Source organism: Stigmatopora argus, chromosome 22 (assembly GCF_051989625.1).
Source record: "Stigmatopora argus isolate UIUO_Sarg chromosome 22, RoL_Sarg_1.0, whole genome shotgun sequence".
Classification (NCBI taxonomy): Eukaryota; Metazoa; Chordata; class Actinopteri; order Syngnathiformes; family Syngnathidae; genus Stigmatopora; species Stigmatopora argus.
Window position 1 is genome coordinate 4,193,671 of NC_135408.1, and position 22,974 is coordinate 4,216,644.

The 22,974-nt window shown below is 39.3% G+C and overlaps 1 protein-coding gene across 8 annotated transcripts in view; it reads left to right on the forward strand.

The window, feature by feature from the left end:
• nrg2a (neuregulin 2a) overlaps positions 1-22,974 on the forward strand; it is a 75,576-nt gene that overhangs the window by 28,573 nt on the left and 24,029 nt on the right. For all 8 annotated transcript variants that reach the window (XM_077591846.1, XM_077591845.1, XM_077591850.1 and 5 more), the window contains 2 exons: positions 9,212-9,377; positions 10,652-10,770. In XM_077591846.1, coding sequence (XP_077447972.1) covers positions 9,212-9,377; positions 10,652-10,770 — 285 coding nt within the window. The remainder of the gene's footprint in view (positions 1-9,211; positions 9,378-10,651; positions 10,771-22,974) is intronic.

The following is a 22,974-nucleotide window of genomic DNA, read 5'->3' on the forward strand; positions in this document are numbered from 1 at the left end:
TCTCATCTGAATAAACTTCAGTTTGGTCCGCATTCACTGTGCACTTGTTATGAAGGAAGTACCGTGAAATGCGTCATACAAGATGAAAAGATTGTGCGTCTCTTAGAGCTTCCTTAATAAGCTCTTTGCCACCTTGTAATTATTTATGAGTAAGCTTCACCCTGCCGAGAGCAATAAAACAATAGTAGCATTTTATATAAAAGCTCCCTCAGGCAAAGCTTTTTCGTACTTTCAAATATACCTATATTGTGTCATTTACTTTGTTTTATAGTCAGTTTAGAAAATTAACTTTGACTAATAGAAACCGGATTTTGTTTTTGAAATTTTTGCTCGCAAGTGATAGCAAAAAAAATAAAAATAAAACGGCCGAATGATGATTCGTTTTCCAAAATGAGTGAATCTGGGTCACCCGTTTATAGAGGCGCTGTCGTATTGATGTGCAAAGCCAATGACTGTATTAGTTAGGATAAACGACACACAAAAAGCAGTGGAATTAACCAAGATTATGAATATTTTTCATATTTTTGTCTTCGTCATTCCTCCTAACTAAAGGATGTGTTTTTAAACTTAAGTTGACAGCTGAAGGGCACGCGCTACACTGAAAAGAAAAATACTTATATTACTTGAGTCAGTTCATTTTATGATACAAATGAGTCCTCCATGGATAAACACAAAAATATAACACTATTATACAGTTTTCTATTCACATACGCACACACAGTACTTGAATATACCAAAATATTTAGTTGCATATAATTGTAGTAAACTATGATCAGAATCATGATTTATTTTCCTGTCGTAAAATGCCAACTGTCCCCCCTATTAGCCTTTTATTCAGATAAAATTATTATTATTATTTTATCAAATGACATTGCCACCACGGATTCGGGGTTTCCCCTCCCTGGTGGTCATAGTTGGCTGGGATAGGCACCAGCAAAATCTACCCTTGTGAGGATAAGTAGGTTAGAAAATGAATGAATGAGGTTGTCTAATATCAAAACTTTTTCTTATGCCATGACATCTTTAGAAATGCTCTTTAGAGCATGTTGATTTCTTGCATTCCATTGCTGGCACTTTAACATGAAGATTTTCTTTCAAGCTCAAATGTGCTTGTGAGTACCGGTTGAAAGCTGACACTCTCCAGAGAATGCTTCCAAAGCTGCCAAAATGTTAAGGTTTTATCGAATAAGAAAAGTCACCTGAGGGGGCGAAAAACTGGGCAACTTGTTCTCATTCTTTTATTGACGTGAAAGCCACAGGCACTTTGACACCTTATGACTGGATTGAATAAATATGCATTCACAAGTACTATAATCTTACTGAACATCCATAATTTCTCAAAGCAAAACTTAGGTTGCTCTTTGTGACTGCGTGTGCCAAGTACACGCATGTGTGGCTAATGACTGGTTACTGCATGAAAACCCTCATTGTGTTTAAATCTTTCTCATGTTCAAATGCTTACCTGGACTTTTAGAGCTTAGTTGTTAGCTGTCAAGCTAAGTCGGGAATAAAATGTACCATATTTTCACGACTATAAGGCGCACCACATTATAAGGCGCACCACATTATAAGGCGCACCACATTATAAGGCGCACCGTCAATGAATGACACATTTTATTTTTTTTCATATATAAAGCACACTGGATTATAAGGCGCCCTGTCTATTTTGTAGAAAATGTAAGACTTTTAAGTGTGCCTTATAGTCGTGAAAATACGGTACCAGTATTCAAAGAAGCTGCCGACATTTCAGAGGAGTTTGGATGTTGCGCGTGTCGGTGCGGCCGTACAAAGTGAAGAGCTAATCAAAAACAACACCACACATTCATTACCAAGTTGCAAATACAGCAGTAATCTGCCCATAAAACACCTTAATGCATGCTGAGTGGAGATTGTTTATTTTGTACAAGCGTAGCTTTCGAAACGTGCCGACAAAAAGTGTGAACTTTGTTTTTATACAATACGTGTTGTCTTCATGCCCCCAGAATTCATTCATATCTTTTTTGAAGCGTTTATGCTGTTCATTTTATGTTTCCATCTAGGAAAGATGGATGTCCCAATGATAAAACACTAAGTTGTTGTATATTGAATTTGTAAACGGATGGCTGTTGACCGGTTTCCAAAGGTGCTCGCTCGGGTGAGGTCATTTTGAATCATCCTCCAGCAGTTGTAAATCTCAAGGCTTTTTTCTTTCTGTATTAAAATTGGTCTCATAACTTTACAACGCCACACATTTTACTGGTACATAGCAGATTGGGTGCAGTCCCATCGCTGCTCTTTAATAATTGGTCAAAATCAGGAGAATAATCGCTCTTATTCAGCATATTTTCAAATGCTTTTTGTGGCACAACTGATGCATTCAACTTAGCAGTTTTCCGAAATAGCTCACCCACTTCCTGAACACAAGTGCACGAACTGAAACACAAAGCGGGCCTTGCTGTCCCCCTTTTTTTCCTCCATCACATTCTTTAGAATAATTTTCCACGATTCTACCAATTATGAATGGTAGGAGTCTAATAAATAAATTATTTAAAAAAACAATTACCTGCTTGAGTTTTAGCGAGTTTTACAAATATTAGCTTGAGTTCCAGTTTATGTCGGCCCAAAAAAGTGCTTTCACGCAGTGCAGCATGCTGACAAAAACCAATTGATCGTCTTGTTTTTTATTTCTGGTCACATAAAAAAAGTAGACAGTTCTCTGTCAGACCGCCAACAGTTAGTGTCAATGTAGAGCAGCTATTATGAGTACACAGTTGTAATATTTCTGCTTAAATGGAGTAAAATGTACGATGAACTAAAAGAAGTCTACTTTTTACAAAAAAGTACATCACAGTTTTATAGTTTACTGTAAAGTCACATAATCAGCTTAAGTGGTAGAGAACTACACTTAAGGGTGCTATGAAATGAAAACCATAACAAAAAAATGAAAATAACGCCACTCACGTAATTTTACATGTAGGAAAAATAATTTTGCACTCAAATCCAACTGTTTTTTTGTTGTTGTTTTTTTGAACCATCCCATAGTTATTGCACCCAAATCAATACACTCAGTCTGATTGCTGGTTCTTGATGGATTTGTGTCCAACAAATGGTCTGCTAACATTTAAAGTAAATTCCTGTAGTATTATAGTAAAAAAAAAAATGATTTGCATGTGCATCCAATAAAGGTCATGTGAAGCTTAGTTTCCTTAAAATAGTAGTCATACTCAGTCTATTCCCCAAAAAGTTGCTAAAATGAATTTAAGATGAGTTAGAGAAAGCACTGCAATGATGAATGGTCAGATGGAGAAAGAAACTATATGCTGTTATTGTAAAAAGTCGCCTTATCGGAAAGCCTTTGAGTCATATCTGAACGATGCACCGGCTAATTATCTGCTGAAAGCAGCTTCCTTGCCTGAGATTAAGAAATGATCTTTTACAACAGATGTTGCGGTACACTGACTGGCCTTCAGAAGAAACAATTGGCCCAACGCAAAGGTCATTTCTTGAGCTGTCTCACCGGACAATTTGTTTCTGGGATCATGTAGTGAAGTGACATAACACTGGAATAATCTGGGATAATTTGTCAAGAAAGTGTGTGTACGTGTGTGTGTCTTTAGATTCCTCCCTCGAAGTAAATGATAAATGTTGACTCAGTCATATGAGCAATAGTTAATTCATCCGACAACTTTGGGTGGCCGTACTGACTTTTCCAACTGTTCCCCCGAACGTGATTCGCCGAATTGCCACCCATATCTGGGCCCTCTTTTTTTTGCCTTTTACTGTCCATGTTTGCAGCTGCCCCTTCACTTCAAAAGCAGACAATCAGGCGCTGAGTTTATCATTGCTGCCTGACATTTTTTTTCCCACAGGTGTCGCGCAAAAATGAAACAAGCGTTTAGGAAATCACGTCTCGAACAAAAAAAAACATGACTTTATGCAAGTGTGGTTGACTTGCGCTGCACTTCATGTGTGTCCACCAAACCTCTCCTGTATGATGGTTTCCTCATCAGGCAAGCCACAGAGGAGCATCCCCTGTAGATCATGCCGCGTGTGTGCGGCCAGAGGGTTCATGGATGTCATGTGGTGTAGATGAAAGCACCTTGAAGATAGCGGCCAATATTAATCTCCGCGGAGAACTGTTGAACATCTGCATCGAGGAGGTAGAGCAAAGGGACGGCACCCTTGGTCTTCATTACGTTTCTACACGGAGAGGTCCTTCTCGGACATCTGGCTTACCAATAAGTGTTTCTGTAACTGCTCCGGGCGAGGAGAATACTTGTTAAATTGACTTGGCAAAGATAGACCCATGTTGAGGCAGAGTTAACTTCATTGCTGCTATTCTCTCTGTCGATGACACGATGACAGGCTTTCCTCAAGCACCGTATTTGCAGTGTATAAACCCATAGAGCGCCGCATGTTTTTTATGCAGTCTGCTGTGCGGGTTGTTAGGGGTACTCGGATGTTTCGTCGAAAGCCGTTTGGTCCCTGGGCGTTTGGTCCCCGGACGTTTGGTCCCCGGACGTTTGGTCCCCGGACGTTTGGTCCCCGGACGATCGGACGTTTGGTAGAATGGACGTTTGGTAGAACGGACGTTTGGTAGAACGGACGTTTGGTAGAACGGACGTTTGGTAGAACGGACGTTTGGTAGAACGGACGTTTGGTAGAACGGACGTTTGGTAGAACGGACGTTTGGTAGAACGGACGTTTGGTAGAACGGACGTTTGGTAGAACGGACGTTTGGTAGAACGGACGTTTGGTAGAACGGACGTTTGGTAGAACGGACGTTTGGTAGAACGGACGTTTGGTAGAACGGACGTTTGGTAGAACGGACGTTTGGTAGAACGGACGTTTGGTAGAACGGACGTTTGGTAGAACGGACGTTTGGTAGAACGGACGTTTGGTAGAACGGACGTTTGGTAGAACGGACGTTTGGTAGAACGGACGTTTGGTAGAACGGACGTTTGGTAGAACGGACGTTTGGTAGAACGGACGTTTGGTAGAACGGACGTTTGGTAGAACGGACGTTTGGTAGAACGGACGTTTGGTCGCCGGGTTGTTACTGTTGAAACCAGCTCTCAAAATTATAATCATGAGAGAGAGAGAATGAGTTTAATATCTAAATATCTAATATCAAAATATCAACAATAAACTCTCTGTCATAATTTGACAGCGAGCGAACCCGGCGACCAAACGTCCGTTCTACCAAAAGTCCGTTCTACCAAACGTCCGTTGTACCAAACGTCTGGTCGACCAAACGTCCGGTCGACCAAACCTCCGGTCGACCAAACGTCTTTCGACCAAATTTCCGGTCACGGTTGTTAGGATATCGGAAAAAATCTGTCAATTAGAAAGATTTGGAGACTAGAATTGAATTAAAAGTGTTTCGGCCAAACTGCATTTAGAAGTTAAGGTTGTTTAATAGAACTGCATGATGAAGTCTCTGTCAAACATGGCGCATGTTTGAGTAGTTCTTTCGTACATAACATCCCATACAGCCTATTACAGCTGCGAAAATGCACAAAAAATACATGGTTAATGGGAAACATCTGGACTTGTAAAGTTTTGCATGTGGTCCGGCTTGATAAACTCATAGCACCTGACACTTCAGTTTGTTCAGGCCTTGCGTATGTACCATTAAGTGTTCATATTTAATCATATCTAAATTTTTGATAATTGTTCTATTTTCAGTCATCCAGAAAACCTCATTTAGCCTTCCATTACACTTCTCATCATTCACTCCCAAAACGTGACTCTGTGCTTTTTGGTACTCAAGTATTAATTGGTGCGGTGTTGAGGTTGTTTGAAAATTTGTCTTCATGGATTTGTAATATGACTGCAAACGTTTCTCCATGTGAGCATTAGTTATGGGTGGCCGAAATCCAGCTCCAGTATATGCATGACTGCAAACCTTGAGAGGCTCCCACATCAAGAAGTTCTTGGGCTCCAGAGACAGCAGTAACTTCAAATACTTGTTGTAGCTCATCGGGGGCTTTTTTAACAGCTGTTGTCTTAATAAGAATCATTTGCCTGACCGAAACTGTCACAGAGAAATTCCTTGGATGTCTTTATTATAACAAGCCAATGTGTTCTTTAAATCACACAATTTTTTTTTAACAGTATATTTTCTTGAAACAACAATTTCTTTCGTTGGAAAGCGTAATAATTTGGATGGATCTCTAATATCTCTTTCAATAGGATCATCTGGGAGACCTTATCTCACAAACACTTTTGTTTCACTTGATGGCTATGTATAAGCATAAACATATTTAACATGTATATATTGCTTGGAGTTCCAAAGGAAGATCTTTCATGTCTTGATTTGATTACCTGAGATTTCCTCGCTCCCCTCTTGTATTTGTGGTATCAGGACAAACAAAAACTATTTCACATCATTTCAGCATCCAATATTCCAAAGTCCCATAAATAGCTTCCGTCTGTAAGATAAAAACAGAAATAGATGCTATTTATCTAAAAATAAGAATTGTCATCTATCTTGGTTGATCTATTTTGAATAATTGATTTAATTATTTTGGAAATTGGAACCCGTTGGGATATCTAGGATCGTTGTAATGAGGAGTTTTTGCTGAAAATGTGTATTCTATTGTAGTTTTTATTGGATATGCAAGTCATAAGCTTTAGGTTTGCCATTTCAACTAAGTCACAGGTTAATAAAGCAAAGATTAACTGAGTCAAATCCCTGTTTGGGTTAAAAAAGTAATTTAGTATCTCATACTCCTTGCTCTGACAATGGTTTGGGCTGATTTTGAGTGAATATCATGCAGTAGTAACGACAGTTTTGTCTGTTATTGTTGAGTTTCAAAACTTGCGTGACTTTATTCTCATTTCTAGATCATATCAAAAACATTGATCTTTAAATTCAATTGTATTCATCATTCACTCCAGCCTCTCGCAGTTAAAACGGCTTGGACATCTGTCCCCCTCAATGGCAGGCAATGAATTAATAGAATTATTTTCTTGTTAGCATTCATAACATAAGGGAGGAAGGTGAACCCCTACTGGTTGAGCAGATTTGTCATTTGAATTAAAAGCCTCAAGAGCTTATGCCAAAGTGCAAAAGTATTCAAATTGACTTGTAACTTATATTTTTGGTCTTCTAAAAAAATGCTTTTGATAAACACACACTGTGAGGGGATTGCACAAATTGCTGGAATTCCTTCTGCTACACATTTTGTATGAGTTTATACTAACATCTAATGTTTGATTCATAGTTAGACCCAAATTGGAAATTATATTAGTGATTTAGTCATGACATCATGGATTAAGATTTTTGCTAAATCTTATCTGTAACATTGTTTAGAATCACAAAACCATTTTAATTATTTTGTGCACAGGTTTTCTCTTCATGTGGCCCAGCGGTTGAGTGGTTATTATGTCAGCCTCACAGCTCTGGGGTCCTGGGTTCAAATCCAGGTCGGTCGGAGTTTGGATGTTCTCCCTGGGACTGCGTGGGTTTTCTCTGGGTACTCTGGTTTCCTCCCACTTTACAAAAACATTCATGATAGGTAGATTGGACACTCTATATCACATGTGTCAAAGTGGCAGCCCGGGGGCCAAATCTGGCTCGCCGCATCATTTTGTGTGGCCCGGGAAAGTAAATCATGAGTGCTGACTTTCTGTTTTAGGATCAAATTAAAATGAAGAGTATGGCTGTATATTACATTTCCTAATTTCCCCCCTTTTAAATCAATAATTGTAATTTTTTAATCATTTTTTCTGTGTTTCTAGTTCAAAAATCATTTTGTAAAATCTAAAAATATATATAAAAAGCTAAAATAAACATTGTTTTAGATCTATAAAAACGGAATATTCAGGGCTTTTAATCCAGTTCTTTTAATCCATTTATAAAAAAAACAATCAAAATATTATATCTAAAATGGCCCGGCCCACATGAAATCGAGTTGACGTTAATGCGGCCCGCGAACCAACCCGAGTCTGACACCCTTGCTCTAAATTGCCCCCAGGTATGAGTGTGAGAGTGAATGGTTTTCCATCTCTTCTTGCCCTGCGATCGGCTGACCACCGATTCAACGTGTCCTCCAACACCCCCTGCAACCCTTGTGAGGATAAGCGGTGAATGAATGAATGTTTTCATCATTTTATCAATACTACATTCTTAATTGTGAGGGTACAAATGCAAAAATTGGTCATAATCAATCACTCTATGCACACACACACCTGGACAGACAATGGCCACCGCTTCTGTAGTCTCGCATTTATTTTATTCTATTTATTATTTTAGTACCATCATGCTTTTTGTGTGAATTTAGCCTCTGGGCAAAGTTGTTCGCTGAGCTGGAATACTTCTCTTAAGAAACTAATGAAAGTAACAGTGCATTGTACGAGTATAATATTAGGAAATAAAGGATTTTATGGGTAATGACAGCGACAACTTAATGACAACTTCATCAGGTCACTGAAGTAGAACACTTTTTACAGAAAGAGGACATGACTGGTGTCAGACAAATGCTTAAAATGCAATACAATTGTATTTTTTTTGTATTCAGTGCGATACTTGATGAAATGATAAACAGCTGAAATAGGAAACATTAGTCAGCTAATTATTCACATGATATTGTGAATGGAGAAGGATTTTTTCAGGTAAAAGTGGAGGATGGGGGCATCTTGGCCATCCCCTGACTGACCATCATTCACTGTAGTTAACTCTCGACACCCTGAGTGAGTCCTCCCCTAAACATGTGTGCAGCTGTCAGCTGGCAAGTGCTTGCGTGGCTGTGTGTTCTCCATGTCATGCGCGAGTGTGTTTGTGTGTGTCAAAGATCATTTTTCATAACCGAATGAATGACATTTCTACAAATGACACAATAGTTGAGTCACAGGCGCAAACACATTTCAAGAGCAGCAGCCTTGCATATGCAGCAAGCGTTAATTGCAATTGATTGAGGATGTTTAACATAATCATCTTTATCATTTATAATTCGAGGTAATTGTAGAGCAAGTTTCACGGATTGAAATTGCACCTGTTTTTCAGTCTGACGTCAACTTGATGATGCCTCTGGTGACAACATCTGCTGGTCACAAGAGAGATTTTTAGCTTCATCATCTGAGGGACAGTTGGCTCAATTCTGCCTCCGTGTCCTCTTTTTCCCTCACTGAATACACAATGGAGTATCAAATCTGCAAACTAAATGTTTTGTTCCCCTCAAAGAGTTCTCAATAAACCCTGTTTCTCTTCTGTTTTTTTTTTGTCTAGCTTCGGCTCCAAAATTAAAACCAATGAAGAACCCATCAATAGTGGACGAGGGAAGCAAGCTTACGGTCAAGTGCGAGGCCACGGGGAAGCCTTCACCGACCTACCGATGGTTCAAAGATGGCAACGAGCTGAAGAAAAGCAAAAAAATTCGAATAAAGAACAGCCAGTGAGTATAAAAATAAATTTAAAAAAACATCCACACCCACAAAGTAATAGTTTTGACAACAAAGCTAATGTCAGATGTATGCAAAAACATGTTTTAAAATAAAATCTAATTCAAATAAATTTTTAAAGAGGACATGGAAATTTACTTTGTTTCTATGGCAAATTGGGTGTCTGTTTAGAGTGCCTGTCCCCGCATCCAAGTTTAAAATAAAATAAAGGAAATCTATTGTTATCTGTGTCTCTGGTTAAAATTAGCCAATGATGGCTTCACTAAGGCGCCATCTCAGCCCTGGTAACAAAGGATGTACTGTGCATTTGGACAGAACTGACATTTGATTGTTCTCACTAAATCATTTGATGACATGTTAGTGTGTGGAAAAAAGTGCAGTGAACCCCAGTTTGCAATTTACGACTTCATATGAACCTTTCCTCAGGTATTTGATGTAAATTTTGCTTCTTTTTTAATGATTTACTCCAGTCAAAAAATGCTTCCCAAAGGAAAAACACATAGCTAAGTGGGATTGATCTGTAAGACACATTTTTGGGAGGAATTTGTTCGACAAGAACCAAGAACGAAAAGAGAAATTTGATCTTGAATAAATCACTGTGTAGAAGTCAAAGGGCCAGCCGAACAATGAAAATAAAAATAATACACTATACTACTTGCAATGTTAAATGCTCTCTTTTAGTTCAAACAAAAAATGTACCTCCCCTTATATGTATTTATTTATTATTTTTAAAATCAAATTGTCTGTATCTTTAAGTTTAATATTTTAAGATAATTTTAAACTGGTCCTTATACAGTACGCTTTTGGGTTGCAGTTCCACAATTTGGCAATTCCATAGCACTAAATAATTCATGCTCCCCCTTCCACAGTGTCTGGTTGGCTAATGAGCTTATAATTAAAAAATGCTAGTTGGAAAGTGAGCATGTGAGTAATGTGCAAGAAAAAGACGACGATGCATTTTAGGGCCCCTTGTGGACATGACTGTGTCTTAGCCAAATTCAAGGTAGAGTTATTAAAACCATCAGCAGACATTTTGATGGGTTAATGAAAACACACTAAACTCTGTACAATATCACTTGCATTATTGTAGACACTTTGTTTTTACTCCCTAATCAGCACCCTATCAAAACATAGGCCTGTTGCCATGCGGCAGCTTGTCCTGTTGTCAACCTCACTGTCCCCCATGTTTCCACTGGATGTGTTTCCATGTTGCTTCCTCCTGGGCCCGATTCCCCTGACTCAGCTGTGCAAGTCTTGTCTCCCACAGGAAAAACTCCAGACTCCAGATCAGCAGAGCGAAACTGGAGGATTCTGGGAATTACACTTGTGTGGTGGAGAACCTGCTGGGAAAGGACAACTCCACTGGCACTATAAACGTCCAAAGCAGTGAGTACAAGTGAAAGCATTGGCATTGTTCTTTACTGCTTCTGTCTGTTCTTCGGCCAACTAAATCCAAAGTGGGCATCCCCAACAGGCATGAAAATGTGATAATATGCATGAAGAACAACTGTCCACTTTGGCTTTGGGGGGGTTGCAGTTTTTCCTTATGTTTTATAATGAGAAATGTGTATTTGGCATCGTGGTACAAGAACAGAAGAGAATCAAAGGCCACCTGAGAGCTGTAAAAAGTCGAACTTTTTTTAGGAGGGAAATAGTGGTCATGCTAGTGCTTTCTTTTTGAAAAGTGCTGTAGTCGCTGAAAAACCTTTGATAACTTCCATTTGCTTATGGGGTGGTTAGTTCATGTTGGTTCTGAGCTCTACCATGAGTGAGTGTGCGTACTGTACTGACTGCGTGTTTTCACACGGTTAGGGCCAGTGTCCTGTCCATTTATGCTCCCATCGAGCATGTGCATTGCCCCAAGGGTTATCACAGGTCAAATGTGCAAGAGTATCTAGGAGAAATGGCAGCGTATTTGCTGAATTATTTCATTTTTTCCATATATTTTTATACTGTTTATAGTTCAATTGAATCAAGTGATTCAAGTTCCTATCCCGTGCATTAAAATTTCACTTTAGGTGCACTTTAACCAATATTTCCACTGAATGCTCTTCATATTCTTAATAATAGCTAGAGTCTGTGTGGAAAACTCATACAAGTGCAGCTATTTTATAAATGCATTTAAACACCGGCACACAGTTCTTATCTTGCATGAATTAATGTGGTTATATTGAGTTGTTTATAGGTATTTAGACTGTATAAACTTATTTAAATAAAAACAAAGAAACACACAAAAAAACAAAGAGCTTTGCCCCATTTTCTTTTAAAAAATTTCATAGATGTAATAGTGGGGAATGAACAGGTTAGGGCTATCTACAAAGCTATACTAAAGTTATACTTTTTTTAAGACTACGTATAATAGATACATCTACCCTGGTCTTGCTTTAATAAAAAGAAACAAGATAATGAGGTGTTTTTGCACCCTGTTATAATTTCGCATTAGATTAGATAACTATTCATCCCGTATTCGGGAAATATTTTTGTACAAACATTTGGAGATTTTAACCATATTTTTATGAGTCTGGCTTCAAGAGTTGTTCATGGATTGTCAGAATACCATGAAAATATATCAACTTAAGGGGAAAAATACTAATGTTGATGTGGATATGACTTGCGCTTGATGTTGTGGAAGGAATGTAAATTCCTGCCGGTATGACCGAGTTCACCTAGCTGTAAAAACGTCCCAGGATTTTGATGCTGTCCAGAAAAGCACATGACATTAAACAGTCTACAGATTGCGTTTTGCTTTTTATTTTTTTCAAATGAGCACGGATGATGTCGTATCTGTACTACTACTGGCGAAACATTTGGATCATTTTGTACACTCATCCTACATTGGGACGGGTGTTCTTCTCTTTGGCGGAGATATTCTCACACTTGTCACCAACCTTGGCAATGGGTTCATTTTTGTTGAAATCTAGCTTTGACTTAAGAGGCCAAGCACAGCAAGGAGTGAAAGAGGACACTCGTTGAGTCAAGCTGTCACTCATTGCCCTTGTACGCTCGTTGAGGCACACCGCTCACTCAGCTTTCTCTCTTTACATCCGTCACAACGACCTGTTATTGTTTACAGTCAGGCAGCGCCAGTGGAGTAGCAAATCTTTGCAAATAATGAAAAGGCCCTTTGTGCGAAGAAAACCAACATGTTGGTTCAATTGGGAAAACCGATAAGAAGCCAAGCACATCCAGTTGAGATTCCCATCCAGATTATGTCAGTTTGTGTTGACACGAAAACATTACGTACCCTTTTTCAGGCGTTTTTCAAGGATGAGACCATCACATTTAATCGTAATCATCTAAAATACTGTAGGTGGAGTACTGCTGTATGTCCTGCAGATGTCCATTGTGGTTTGCCTAACAAATTTAAAATTTAACATTGAAACCTTATACAATGATCTGCAAACATTGTATTACAAAACAGGCGAACTGGAACCATGTATAAAGGTCAAATGTTGAAGGTGAAATGTGACAAACTAATATCTATACGCCCTATGACTGACAGGCGACCAGCCTAGGGTGTAGTCTGCCTTTTGCCTGAAGACAGCTGGGTTGGGCTACTGCAACCCCTGCAACCCTTTCGAGGATGGGCAGTATGGAATATGAATGAATGAATATCTATTCTTTATAATGCAGTGGTTTTTGTTGGACATATACTCCTTAGACTTGGAGTCATATCTTATCACAATAATTTACTGAGATCGCATAATGCCCAATTTATCTGACATTTGGATGTGCTGTTTTTTTCCATCTTTTATAAATTTCCGAGGTATCGGATGGGGACTTCCCGAGTCACGAAATCAGGTGACTTGGACCCGACTTGCATGCAAAAATATGCGATTGGGACATCCCTACTTGTTAGGCGGTGCAACATGATACTAACGCACGGAGGGCCTGTCAGCATTTCATTAAATCGCTCCAGGTTTCAAACAATAGCAACACTGTATGGCCCATCTTGTGCAGTGACCCCAGGGTGTCTGCCTGTCTATGTGTGTACATGTTTGTTTGTGTGCCCCATTGTGTTACACCGGCACGTCTTGTTCCGTCACGCTTCAGGGAGGAAGGCAAGATGGGGCGAATCAGGGGTGGTATGTCCATAGGTGGGGTGGGACTAGGTATTCACCAAAACCATATCCACTGATAAAAGCTGTAAGCAACACACACAGTCTTGATCAAAATCACTACTAGTCTTTCCCCTCCAAATCAATAGTGAACTTTTGTAAATGTTGCATTTAAGACCATCTGTCGGGCAGCATTTTTGCTTGCTCTGGCAAAGGACACAACTTGTTTCAGATCAAATATTCCTCCTAAGGTCGAAAGCGACACAGCTTGGGAGGGCTGCAGTGGGCCGCTGCATTATATTGCCGAAGCAGCATGTCGCTGCAGTATGATCAGTTGAAGCGAACGAGAGGGGAGGGGTGCAGCTGAAGATGGACAGAAACAGAGCGGGTGGGAGAGAAGCGAGTGAAGGAAGTGTGGAGAGACGATGGGGTCAATATAAGGCAATGCATGACAGAAAGCAGACTGATACCAGAGAGAAGGGGAAGCAGATATGCAGTATTTAGAGGAAAGAGATGTAGCAAGCAGGAGGAAAACAAGAGCTTCGTGTACTGCAGGACAGTCTTTTACACTCTTTTGAGGAAGCAGCTTAGTGCAAAACTGCATAAGATGTTAAGGAGCCATGTGGCTCAGTAGTGGAGTATTCCTCTGAGTTCACTTCCTAGTCCCCGGTGAACATATCTAAGTGTCTTTGTGCAAGATACTGAACCCCACATTGCTCCTGATGCTGCATCATCTATAGCTCAATGAGGAAATGCATTTTGTAGTTGTTTTTTACTATTATACATTAGGTTCGTGCACCGGCACTTCCATTTTTGTTGTCTGCTTCCTGCTTTTGGGTCCAACTACGCTCCGCAGCCGAGACGATTCATAACAGTAGTATTAGGTAAATTATCTAGAAATGCATGGTTTGTGAACTGAAGGGCATGTTTAATAATAAAAAAAGAGTATATACGTGAACATAGAGCAGTAACATTTGTTTTCTTGGCTGAGGATAAAGAATATTTCCTGTTGTATTGTCTATCTACATTGCACCAGAGCTTATTTAAATACCCTTTGGCTAATGGGTTAGAGCATTTTGACACAAGTATTATAGTCCGCCAGTCTGTAGAGTTTTGCATTTTAAATTAGGAAAAATTATATACTGGATGATGTTTAAATATCCAAATTTAATTTTCTTTGTTGTACGCTGAGGTTTACAGTACCATAAACTAAAATTGGTCATGGCATTCAACAACAACAGGGTTGTGCATCATGTCAATATTTTAGTTTTGAATGCTATTAAAATCATATTGCTAAGATGTACCCAATATCCTGTCATAGGAGTACTACTGAGCAGAGATTAAATAACAAAGTTAAATGGCAACATCTTGCTCTTTCACCATTCCTGCTGTCCTGCTCTTGGGGGGGTCACTGATCCCCTCCATCAATCAGGTCCACCAAAAAGTGATTTAAGGCCACCACAACACATTGAGGGTTAGCAGAGGTTCTCCTTCGTTTGAAAATACCTTTTGAAAATGTGTTTTTCAAAGCCATAAAGGATGCTATCAGTGATCTTAAATATAGGTCATTCAAAGTGAATATGCACAGCATCAAATTCTCTTGAAGTGCCAGACTCATATCCCCAGACACCAATTTAACTTCCAAATATAAAGGAATATGGGAAGGATCACTGGTGTGTGCCATTAAAAAAAACGAGCGAGATGTATTAACCCCTATTAATAATGCACCTAACATTTGGTCATTACAGCAGCTCTTCCAACACCTATTTATAATTCTATTGAGAGAGAGAAAAAAAAAACGAGTATGCCTGTTCCCTCGGGTCAGGAAAAACTAACCAGCCTTTTCACCCGTACCTTAAGTGAACCCCTTTATCCATGGTGGCGCCATGCCAGCTATGCAGTTCGCCCTCTAACACTGACAGATTGCACCTGTGTAGGAATTTGAACACCTAACTAAATGATGTGCTGTTATTCACTGCACACTTTAGGTTCTGCATTGACACTCATTTCATAACTCTGCCCTCTCAAGGCTTGTATTTTAGCTGAAAGATTGGGAAGTTTCGCTGGTCCGTCTGTGGTCTATTGTTTACGTTTTGCTGTCGCTGACCTATGCGCTGCGTGTGTTTGTGTATGAGTGTTTGTGAATGTCTCCCAGGGGTGTAGTATGACTCGCCAATGACTGGGGCGAAGCTAATATACCCACCACCACGGCACTCTGTTGTTTGGACCAATACCATTTCCGAAGTCTCTGCTGCTGGTCCTACGTTTAGGCCGTTTACGCCCCAAGCACATAGACATACTATAAGGTGAACAAGTAAGACAATCAAAGCGATTATCATCGATATCAATAAGATGATGGCTCCATTGATTTTTATGGGGCAAAAACTAAGCATATACAGTGGCACCTCGACATACGATCTTAATCCGTACCGGGACTGAGATCGTATGTCGAGCTTTTCGTAACTCGAGCGGACGTTTCCCATTGAAATGAACTAAAAACAAATTAATTCGTTCCAACCCTCTGAAAAAAGACCAAAAACAGGATATTGGATTGGAAAAAATGTTTTATTTCTTCTAATTCACCATCTATTAACAAAGTAACACATAACTAGTGGTTTAATAGTAATAAAATGTGTTTAATAGAAGTAAAATTAGACGCATTTCGAAGGGGGAAGAGAGAGAGACGGACAGAGAGAGGGGTGGGGGCGTTAATTCATTCCAACCCTCTGAAAAAACACCAAAAACAGGATATTGGATTGGAAAAAAATGTTTTATTTCTTCTAATTCGCCATCTATTAACAGAGTAACACATAACTAGTGGTTTAATAGTAATAAAATGTGTTTAATATAACTACAATTGGGCGGTGCTGTGTGCACGAGTATACTTCATTACCCAGAAAACCCTCTTTTTGCCCGCGCATGCGTGTTGTGCGTTTCCTGGTTGAAACTCGTCTGAATAAATCGTTCAGTCATCGTAGATATAGTAGTTATACACGAAAGCGATCCGGCAAAAAAAGACAGTGCGCTACAATGATAAACAGCCTCTCATGTCATGGCCACCTGGCTTGGTTGTATCTTGAAATTTTGATCGTATCGCGGGCGAATTATTCGATCGAAATTTTCGTCGTACCACGAGCTGATCGTAGGTCGAGGTACCAGTGTATTGTTTTTTAAGGAGATAAGACTGCAGACACATGCAAAGTTTTGCTCTCAGAGGCCAAATTTGAATTTAAGATGAGCACATGGTTCAAGCCATTCTTAAAACTTAAATAAATGGGGAGAAGAGAGTTTTTAAATTCATTAAAAAGATTTTAAAAAATGTGTATGCTAAAGGTGAAATATTTTACATTTATTCAATATTGTTTATTTCGCAAAAAATGTATAAATCAATTAACCAAGTCTAGTTTTATACACATGAGATCTGTCTTCATTTCAGAAAAATTGATTGGATTCCATTGCCAAAAAACTCATACTTGTTCTTGGACTCTGGTTTGGTCTTGACTCCCATGTGTTGATTCTACTTAATCTCTGTGATACTTGATTTTAAGCAAAGTTTGATTGTGTCTGGGTCATGCTCTTGAGCACAACACCTCATGTTAAAATATTCTGGTGAAGCTGTAGTAGAAGGACATTCTAACTGGTCCAATCGGAGAGCGCTGGTTCAATTTTGATGACAAATTTGGTGAATTGAGTCTGGATCCTGCTAGAATTTACTTTATCTTTACTGTGTGTCTGATAGCATTGTCCTTGGCCTTAAACAATCCACTTCGACATTGTCTTCTTCCCCGCATTTCCCTTTGCATGCTATCGCACTGGTGTCCCTCAGTGATCTACCATGTTAAGTTCTTTAAAAAATAAAAAATAAAAACCTGTTCTCATCCTTACCCCGAAAGTAGAACCAAGGGGCCATTTGATGTCAAACGGTATATCATACTGTATCTTTCACTGTTTTGTAGAACCAAGGATCGACTACGGTCAGGTTCAAGGGTCTCCACGTGGCTTCAGATTAAGGCCCCCCATTATCCTCCAGGCTGCCATGTTGTGATAAGCGCTTGTGAGGCAGCCATGTGTCCACGAGCTGTAGGTCACATCCTTGGGGGGTGCTGTACGCGGCTCCGCCGAGAGAGTGTGTGAGCGTCCAGGAATGTGTTGATGGAAATCACAGCTGAACATATGATTGCTCCAACCTTCGCAGTCATGCTGGGGCCCACCAGCAACAATTTCACGCATGCACGCACGCACGTAGGCCCACACACACTTACGCACGCACACACCTATGCACACACCTACGGACACACATACCTTCACATGTTTTCATTCCACATCTCGAGGCCAACCATAATGACCCCAATGCTGATGTACATACAAACAAACTCAGCGTCACGGCAAACACGTTCATACCAGCAGTTGACATCATCGCTTCTGTTCTGTATTTGGTCCAGCAAGGGGAAAAAAAGCAAATGGAAGTCATAGAATAATTCTCATCAAGTGCAAGTATGATGTACCCTCAGTTGATTGGATAAATGTATGACTCGGTAAGAGTATAGAGTTTTTATGTTCTTCCAATCCTTATGTGGGTTTCCACTAAGCACTTTCTCTTGTATTCCAAATGCATGCATGTTGAGTTTGGTGAAATATTTATATTATATTCATTTTCCATGCCGCTCATCTGCATGGAGGTTACAAGGGTGCTGGAGCCTATCCCATATAACTACGGGTAGTTGGATAACTACAGTGGCCACCCAATTGCAGGGCACAAAAAGACAAACAACCATTTGTCCATACGTAGGCCCATGCTGATGGTAATTTAGCATTCAATTGGCCTACCATGCTTGTTTTGGGGATATGGGAGGAAACCGGACTACCCGGAGAAATCCCACATAGGCACCGGGAGAGCATGCAAACTGCACACAGGAAGGTCGGAGCACTGGCTTGAGTCCTTGAACTCAGAACCGTGAGGCGTATATAAAAAATACAGTAAATATTTCAATGGAAACCCCTGAGAGAAGCCGAAAAGTATGGATTGGGTTTCTATGAAAAACTCTTGCGGATGTAAGTGTGCAAGAAATGTATGTCTACATTTTTAGAACTGTTTTTCTTTGGCAACTTTGGCATGTTTCAGGATACACAACCCAAAATAGCAAAAATGAAAATGGACGCTAATGTAATCTTGCGCTGTTGCTGTGCCTTCACGCTCCAACACTTAACTCCACAGACCCCATTTCTATTCTAAAGTTGGAAACTGACAGGCCCAAATGTAACCCATTCCTGCTGTGTTATGTAAAAAACAATATGTGGTCTTCGCAACTAAACAACACGTGACATTATCTACCGTGCTTTCTGTCTGTTTAAAGTCACTAGTCACAATCAAATGCAAACTCTAAAGTAGTGTTTGGGTTTTCTTCCAACTCACTAATGCGCTCACGTAAATGAAACATTACACTAAGAGCTACTTTGAAGAATATAAACATGAACTTCTTACACTTCTTGTTTGTCCAATCCTGGCAAAAACAAGACTTACTCCGTCGATGTAAGAGAAAAGATAAACATCTCCTGAACTGACTCTGAAGGATGTTGTTTGTAGATGTGTAACCATACTTTGTGTAGTGTAGCTAAGCTTGAGGGATGTCAGAAAAGGTCTTTCCATTTGCCAAATGTAGAGTATATAAGGCCATGGGAGAACTGCTTGGCAGCTTGTATGGATTTAGCCACAGTGCTATCAATGATGCCCTCTGCACTAAACATTACTGTTCAGTTTTTTTCTGCATCGTTTTGATATTTCCTTTTTGTAATTTCCATATTGCTATTGCAGCCTTGATTTTTCTTGGCAGATTTGTTTTAATTGTGATTAGACTCAGAATCTGCCACCCTTTTCTTTGCCATAGTTGATGCATGAATGTGTTTTCTGACCCACCTATCTTGTTATATAACATGTAGACATTTTTTTTGTAAATTGTATTGCTTGCTGACAAGACCAATCTCACAATGGCGGACTCATAAATGGTGGTCGTATTTATGCGTGTTTGTGTGCAGCTAATGCGACGGATAAATGGTGAAAATGATTTGGGTTCACTCGGGTGTTGTTTGCATGATGGGAGTGAGAATGGGAGAACAACTAGTGTGACGATATCACATTTCAGTCAGTTTTTTCAGCGAGCAATAACTGTTTAAATTCATCAGCTGCTGCAGTAAAGAATTATGGTGCAAATAAGAAGCAAGCCAAATATGTTAAAAACAGCTCTAAATATGACAAAAATGCAATGCTAGGGAGAGTTTTATGGCAAAAGAAGAAATAACTACCTATTGCTTTTATGTTTTTATGTGGTACTATACAGAGGCTTTGCCCTGGCCAGAGCGCTTCACTGTCTTGTAAAGCTGAAGTGCACCAAATTATAAAAAATATATATATTAAAAAAACTGCAATATCTTCCCAACACTGTAAAAGAGGGAAACTTAAATCCTTGCTGTCATCAACTTCAGAACGTGTGACAGCTGCAGTGTGTCACACTTTTGTTTTGAAGAGCACCCACATCCATGTTTAGTTCTTGAAGCATTAACACAATTGCCACTTCGCCTACACAGAATTTCCCCAACTTTTATTTTATTCTTCCGACTCTTCTGTATCACATCTTGGTTTCCAGGAAGGTAGAGAATCATTCTTGACAAGTGTTGATTTTCATGTCTATTAAAGAAAGTAATAAATCTTTTCAAAAGTGCAATAAATACATAGAGTCTGAGAAACATAAAAGTGAAATTGTTCTCTAATGCCTTTGAGTAAAAAGTTCCATATTTTGGCAAAGACAAGAAATATTTTCTCAACGAATAGTCTGGGCATGTGTTTCAAATAAACATGCAATAATTGTGTTTGAAAATCTAATAAGATTTCAGAAACAATATATTGGCAGAAGATATATGAGGGTGTATAATATTTTTGCAGTACCAGAAGACATTTTTCTCAAGAGCACTCAAAGAATTGCAGGCAATATGGCGGAAGACCAAAAAAATGCCAAAAGGGTTGACGCATAAAACATAAATCAACTTCTTAATATGTCAGCGATAGGGAAATAGCTATGCATGGTATGGTGCATTCAATGTGCTGCTTTACATGTGCCAAGTTGACTGTTGAAGAGGCAGCTGTTGAATCTCATCATTCTAATGCGCAGAATCAACATTGTATTCAGAATGGTTCAAATTGCTGCCAAAGCAATACAATCCTAAATTGGATCAGATCTAGAAATCTACACTTTCATTGATAGTGTTATAATCCAAGAATGAGATCAAATTGGCAGAACTTTGGTTGCAATTCAGGCCCAGAGGTTCACATTAACATTCAAAATTCAATTTAAAAAAAAGGAAAAATAAGCAGCTAGCGAAAAGCAAATAAAAAATATACCTGTTTTTTTACAAAAACCTGGCAAAGAGCAGTTTCAAACTGAGATTTTGATTCATTTTGTCAGTTGCATGAAAGTGCAAATGTATCCACCTAGAAAAATGTCATACCAAATGTCATAAGGGGGTTGTGAAATACACAACAGACAACAATTCTGCGCCATTTAAAAGACGCCAAAGTAACGTCAAAATGTATTTTCCTTATGGTTAGAACTGTATACACTTCAGGGCAAGAGTGAACAGACTTGTACTGTATATATACTACATCCATATTCCATATCACTATTCTCATCACAAAAATCACAGTCTAATAAGTACAAACTTCCACTGAAAACCAAAAACATTCTCCCACTGCATATACTTAAATCTTCAGTTTCTTAGTTTTATCTTTATGTTTTTGATGTTAAAATACGGTACTCGGACGATTCGCCGAAAGATGTTTCGCCCACGGACATTTGGCCGACGGACAGTTCGCCGACCTTACGGTTGGCCGAACGGACGTTTCGCCGTCGCGGGATACGCGCGCTCGCCCCACCCCTGGATCGTGTGTGTACATGTTTTTCAACCTCGGCCCGCGGGCCATATACGGCCCGTTAGGCTTTTTAATCCGGCCCGCCGCCAGCGTTGTCCAAATTATAGTAAAAATGACCTCATTCATTTCCCTTTGCCCTGCAATACCGCTCATCACTCTCAATTTAAAGACTGCTCTCTTTTGTTGAATAATAATAATATGTTCTTAATGTTGAAAGTAAATTTGAAAATACATTTACACCTTCAATTGTGTCTTTTTTCTTATATTTCAATCCCCAGCGTTGATAAATTACATTGCGTGTCTAAATGCTGTCAAATTTATTATCCATTCTGGCCCACAAGTCAAAAAGTTTGCCCACCCCTGGTATAGACAAACTTGCCTCTTTTATTCTATTATTGTCCCAAATTAAACACATTATCAATAAGCTGCCCTTCAAAAAGTTTGCCTACCCCTAGTATAGACAAACTTGCCTCTTTTATCCTATTATTGTCCTTTGAAGGCTGGCAGCAATTGAATTGAATTGAACTAACCTTCCCTAAAGAGTCGTGGAAATCAGTCAATGAATTATTGGTGTAATCCTAACATTAGACCGAGCTAACCCTCTGAACTCAAATAATAGTGTTGAGTTGAAAAACATTTCTTCAGGCAGAAGCTAGTTTTGCTTATTCTCTTAATTCCCTGTAATCCAATTGAGTCCACCGTGTGATAAGTGGCGAATTGCAGTCAATAGACGGGAAAAAAAAACGTGGTTATTGAAATATCACAACACATCTTTTCCGAGAGGAGATCCAGTAAGCTATAGGCTGTGTTATACTCACAAAATGAATGACTGAGGGCATTACCACGTGCATGCATGTATGTTTGCGTGTGTAAGGAGGAAGCAGCTGTTCTACTGGAGAAACTGAGTGATGTGAGCAGGAGGTGACACGAGGTTGTACTGTGTGTGCGGCTTTGTTAACTCTTCCTGGGTCTGACACAAAACTGATCTGTGACTTCATTTGCTAGCATGATAAAAAGAATCCCCACTTCAAGCCTCCCAGCTGTCCTGGTGGTCTTCCTCCCCTAATGTGACTTGAACTAAGCTTAGTTGCAGTTTGTCTTCAAGATGAGCCAAATAACTAACAAGCACCATCATGTTTTCTTAATGTGTTCAAATATTAAAAAGATTCATTGCATCACTAGGACTTGTCCGTACTGAGCTAGTGCATGAAAATAAGTTGGTTTATGTGCTACTCCCTTGATATTGCATTATTATTATCATTTATTTGTGTGTGTGCGCATTTTTATGTCAAACCATTTCTACAAAACGATGTTTTGATAAGGCTCACAACAATGATAAATATGTGGACCCTTGTATTTCCCCCTAGTTTTGTTAATATTACAAGACTTTTAGAATGATCCCTCATTTATTATTATTTTTCCCTGCAAAAATGCAGCCATCTTAATAGGATAATGACATTGCTTCAATTATTTTGAACTAGAAAGGGCTGGCAGGCAGGTCTGTGGCACTTGAGTGTGTTTCTCGTTCCAAATGGGGCACTTCAAGGTATTTTCACACTTTCTTTACGAAACATATACTTACCATTCCTTTGCCTAAAACCCGTGAACGCA